General features: G+C 47.5%; 1 protein-coding gene across 1 annotated transcript; it reads left to right on the forward strand.

The window, feature by feature from the left end:
* The first annotated feature begins 1,944 nt into the window (after nt 1-1,944).
* LOC100545745 (cytochrome c oxidase subunit 5A, mitochondrial) lies at nt 1,945-4,440 on the forward strand. The gene is made up of 4 exons (XM_010717179.1): nt 1,945-2,131; nt 2,866-2,987; nt 3,815-3,937; nt 4,293-4,440. Exons 1-3 carry the CDS (start codon nt 1,960-1,962, stop codon nt 3,926-3,928), a joined length of 408 nt encoding a protein of 135 aa, XP_010715481.1. The 5' UTR covers nt 1,945-1,959; the 3' UTR covers nt 3,929-3,937; nt 4,293-4,440.
* Nucleotides 4,441-4,538: the final 98 nt, after the last annotated feature.

Raw genomic sequence — 4,538 nt, forward strand, 5'->3', positions numbered from 1 at the left:
CGTATAACTTCGTATAATGTATGCTATACGAAGTTATTACGGGAGCTGTGCGCCCCTACGGGGAGCCGAGCTCTCCGTGGCAGCGCGAGCTGCTTCGCCGCTTAAGCCTGAAGCGGATCGCTTTTTCAATGGGGAAAAGTCAAATTTTTCAGGATCAGGATCGGATGGCGGCACTCGGGGTCGTGCTGTGGGGTGGAGGTGGGTTTATCCTGGGGCTGGCGGCCCGGCCCGGCCCGTCCTGCTGCAGCCCTGCGGGCACAGCGTGCTGCTGCCGTGCTGTCATTGGGGAAGGTCAGAGCTGCGTTCTGTGTGCGTCTGCCCCGTTCCTGCTCCGCTAAGGCGGATGTAGCGCTTTTAATCACGTTATAAATCAGAATCGCGGCTTCAACTTTAGGTCTGGTTGAAAATCTGTTTGGGTTTTGTGCTTAGCGAAGCTCCCAGTGCTGCTTCCCATCGATCCGGTTGTGCTTCCTGTAGGTTACTGCTGCTGTGAGCTTCGAGGCTGAAAAGCGGTGGTAGGGAAGGAGGAGCACAGCCCAGGCCGGTGGGTTGTGCAAGGGGTGCAGGCCACGTGGCCTTGGTTCCTTTCCTTTTAAAGAGAGCTTCAGCTGCGCAGTGCCTGCAGTTCATGCTGGGTTAAGGGAACAAAAAGCAAGCAGCGCTGCTGAGGCCCTCAAGGTCATGCCTGAGCCTGGCTGCTCTGCAAACATTGGCACAGGGACGCTATGGTGGAGCAGAGCAGAGCCTGCTGGGCTGTGCCTTAAATGAAAGGGTTAGCTTGGAAAAAAACCAACGTTGGTGTGCACACAGCCCTCAGAGCCGGAAGTTTTATCTTAGACACAGAGACAGCAGTGCTTTTTTTTCTCGTTGAACTCTTCAAAATGAAGATGATCAGGGGACTGCAGCACCTCCCCTACAAAGACAGGCTGAGGGAGCTGGGCTTGTTCAGCCTGGAGAAAAGAAGGCTGTGGGGTGACCTCAGTGCAGCCTTTCAGTACCTAAAGGGAGCTACAAACAGGAGGGGAGTCAACTCTATGAAAGGGTTGATAACTGCAGGACATGGGGAAATGGTTTGAAGTTGAGGGAGGGAAGATTTAGGTTGGATGTCAAGGGGAAGTTCTTTACAGAGAGAGTGGTGAAGTGCTGGAACAGGTTGTCAGAGAGGCTGTGGATGCCCCGTCCATCCCTGGAGGTGTTCAAGGCCAGGTTGGATGGGGCCCTGGGCAGCCTGGGCTGGTATTAAAGCAGGGTTTACGATCCTGGAGGTCCCTTCCAACCCAGGCCATTCTTTGATTCTGTGATTCAATAGCCTGCTGGAAGGAATAGCCCTTCCCCTGGAAGCACTTCTGTAGGTGTGCTTGGGCCGTTCTGTGTGTTTCCCTAAAACAGCTTTAACACAAACCTTCCTCAGTTCAGAGCTTGTGGTGGAGCCAAAGGCTGCAGCTTGTTACCAATGAGGGTTGCAAAGTGAGTTGCTGAGTGCTTTCAGGAGTTGTCTGCAGCGGAGAGCTGCTCCAGAATAAGTCAGGGGATTGATTTCAATTCGATAACGTCAGAACTCATAGGCTGTACATACTCATTTCTGAAAGGAATGCTATTGAAAAGTTGATTAACCTAGCTCATCTCGCTATACAGACCAATGACGTTCCGTGGGTTTGATTGGCTCTGGAAGGAGGTAAAATTCCTTTGTCTTATGGAAGCAGAAAGCTTCTGTCTTAAGCTGGTTTTACAGAATTGCTTTTCTCTGCATTTCCCCCACCCTGCTCTGACTGAAGCTGTGGGAGCACTTTGGCAGTCTGTGCTTTAGAGAGACTAGGACACGCTTTGCCACAAAACCAGCAGCTGCCATAAATAAGCTGTCCTCATCCAACGCTTATCCACCCTGAGTGCTGACTCAAATGAAATGTAGTGAGCGAGGTGTACATTTTTACAGCTTGTGGTCTCTTGGTCAAGGCTCGAATGCCCTTCTTTTTGTATATTTGTTCAAAGCTTCCTCCTTTCTACTTCTACCCAGCTGTGCAGCATGCCCGCTGTTACTCCCACGGGTCACAGGAGTCAGATGAAGAGTTTGATGCCCGCTGGGTGACGTATTTCAACAAGCCAGACATCGATGCCTGGGAGCTAAGGAAAGGTACGTTGAATCCAAAGGGAAGAGCAGCCTGCGTTGTGATAGTACTATGACTAGGGGGAACTTATTTTTATTTTTTTTTGGCTCTCTTGCCCCAGAATACAGATTTTTAACTTCCTATCTTTAGAGAAAGGGAGAAAATCTTTTGCTGTGGGGAAAGGGTTTCTGAGCTCAGTGGTTGTTTAACACATGACCACACTAATTTTTCTTTGGACTTTGGCTGTGTGGTTTGGCCATAACGTGCTGCAGACCGTTTGTTTGGTTGCCTTCATGCGTTACTTGCTGTGGAGTTGCCAGCTGCTATTAAACTGCTTCAATTAGGGCTTGTAAAAATCTTTGCATAACAGCCATGGGGCTCGTTGCTGCATGACTCGGATAGCCAGTTGGGCTCTTGCCTTTGAAAGGAGAGGAAAGGAATGACTGCTTTCGTTTCACTTGGAACAAAGTCATTTGGATTTCTTAATGATTGCACGGCTCACTTGGCCCACTGGGATTTCATAAAACCTGTTTAAGACATGGCTATGGCTGTAGTAGTGAGAGGGAAGGAGAGAAAAAGAAAACCCCTGGGGGTGGAGGGGTTCAAAATAGCAATGAAAGTTGTAATTGGATGCTGCTGCTGATTGCTGCTGTGTTAATAGTTCTTTCACGAAGTGGAGCAAAATAATACTTAGTGGCTTCCTTTTGACAGCATGATGAGTCGATGCCACGTTGCTCCTGCTGTTCCCTTATATCCACAGGTGTCAACACGCTCGTGGGTTATGACTTGGTTCCAGAACCAAAAATCATTGATGCAGCTCTGAGGGCGTGCAGACGGTTAAATGACTTTGCCAGCGCAGTCCGCATCCTGGAGGTGGTGAAGGTGAGTGGGACGGTGCCTTAGGCTCTGACTGCTGCTCTGCATCACCAAAAGCCCAGCAGCAGGAGTTTCTCTTAGCTTAATGTTAGTGACGTGAAGGGAAACCTACTATTCTAACAAAATCAGTAGGTTCACTGCCATGCTTGGCAGTTTGAAATAATGGTTTGGAGGTAAAGGTAACAGCATATGTAAGAATCTCACACTTCTGAACTTTTGCATTTTCATTTTCTGATGCTGACCTTAGTGGGAAAGTCTTTAAGGACTATTTTTTTTTTTTTTTCCCCTTTTAATAAGCGCTGCTAGATGTACCTCAGCAAAGGTAACTACTGCTTTCATGCAGTCCTAAATAGCGAGCTGGCTGGGATTACCAACTCAGGAAGTTGCATGGTTAGAAAAACAACATAAACCAACACCTTGAAACTTGAGCCCAGGTTGGCTTAACTCCTTAACAGGAAGTAGGAATGGGTGGGGATGGAGGCAGAGGTCCTTTTCATTGTCTTAGAAGCCAGCAGCTGTGCTCTGCTGAGCCAGTTGGCAAGGACAATCCCAGAGGACTTTGCTGCTAGCTACCGAATCCACTTGTTTCAAACAACAGCGCTCTGCAAGACTGGAGGTACAGACTGGATGATGATTCCAGTCTGTTTCCTGATTTGCAAGCGATCTGTGGGCTGCTTTACAAACCATCCCTTGTTTTAGAAGCTTGACAAGGCTTGTAGCTTTGTGTATTGCAAGTGGTGGTTCAGGCCGCAGACTACTTTGTGAAAATGTCTTATATATGGTGGACTTCACAACGACTTGCTCTCTGGTTAACACCATTCTTTCCCTTTTAGGACAAGGCAGGCCCACACAAGGAAATCTATCCCTACGTTATCCAGGAATTGAGACCAACTTTGAGTGAACTAGGAATCTCCACTCCAGAGGAACTGGGCCTGGACAAAGCATAAACCTTGTTGGTAAGAGATTCTCTCACTTCACTTGCAGCACCTGCCCCTGCCAAACATGGCCACAAAGGAAATATTACTTTAGTGACACTAAAATATGTATGAAATAGATATGCCTTTGTGTCAAAAATCTGTTCTCCACAGATCCCTAGCTGAAATACTTGTCTAAGTAAACCAAATTCTTTAAAGGATGAGATTTGATTGAAGCTTGATCATGGTCTAAGCGGAAAGACCTGGACTGAAATAAAGCCCAAATAAAACTCCTCATGGAATGGACGTTACATAAGGCAGTTTGTTGGCTCAGGAGATAGCCAGTGTGGGAATTGTGGGGCGCTGCTCTAATAGGTTTTCTGCTGTTCTATTCCAGGTGCATTACTGGAGCATTCTGCCCGATTGTACACAGTCGCCTCAAGTTAGAAAACTTCAAGTATCACCTTATTTCAAATAACTTTATTGAATTGCGATGTATGTTATGTGGAGTTGGACTTAATAAAGGACAACCTAGTTGAACTGAGGCAGTGCCTTGTGTCATTACTTTGTGGGGATGGGAACAAATAGGAAACATTCCCTGCGAAGAGAGGAGGAAAATTCTCCTGGTTTTAGGGAAATTAAA

Source organism: Meleagris gallopavo, chromosome 12 (genome assembly GCF_000146605.3).
Source record: "Meleagris gallopavo isolate NT-WF06-2002-E0010 breed Aviagen turkey brand Nicholas breeding stock chromosome 12, Turkey_5.1, whole genome shotgun sequence".
Taxonomy (NCBI): Eukaryota; Metazoa; Chordata; class Aves; order Galliformes; family Phasianidae; genus Meleagris; species Meleagris gallopavo.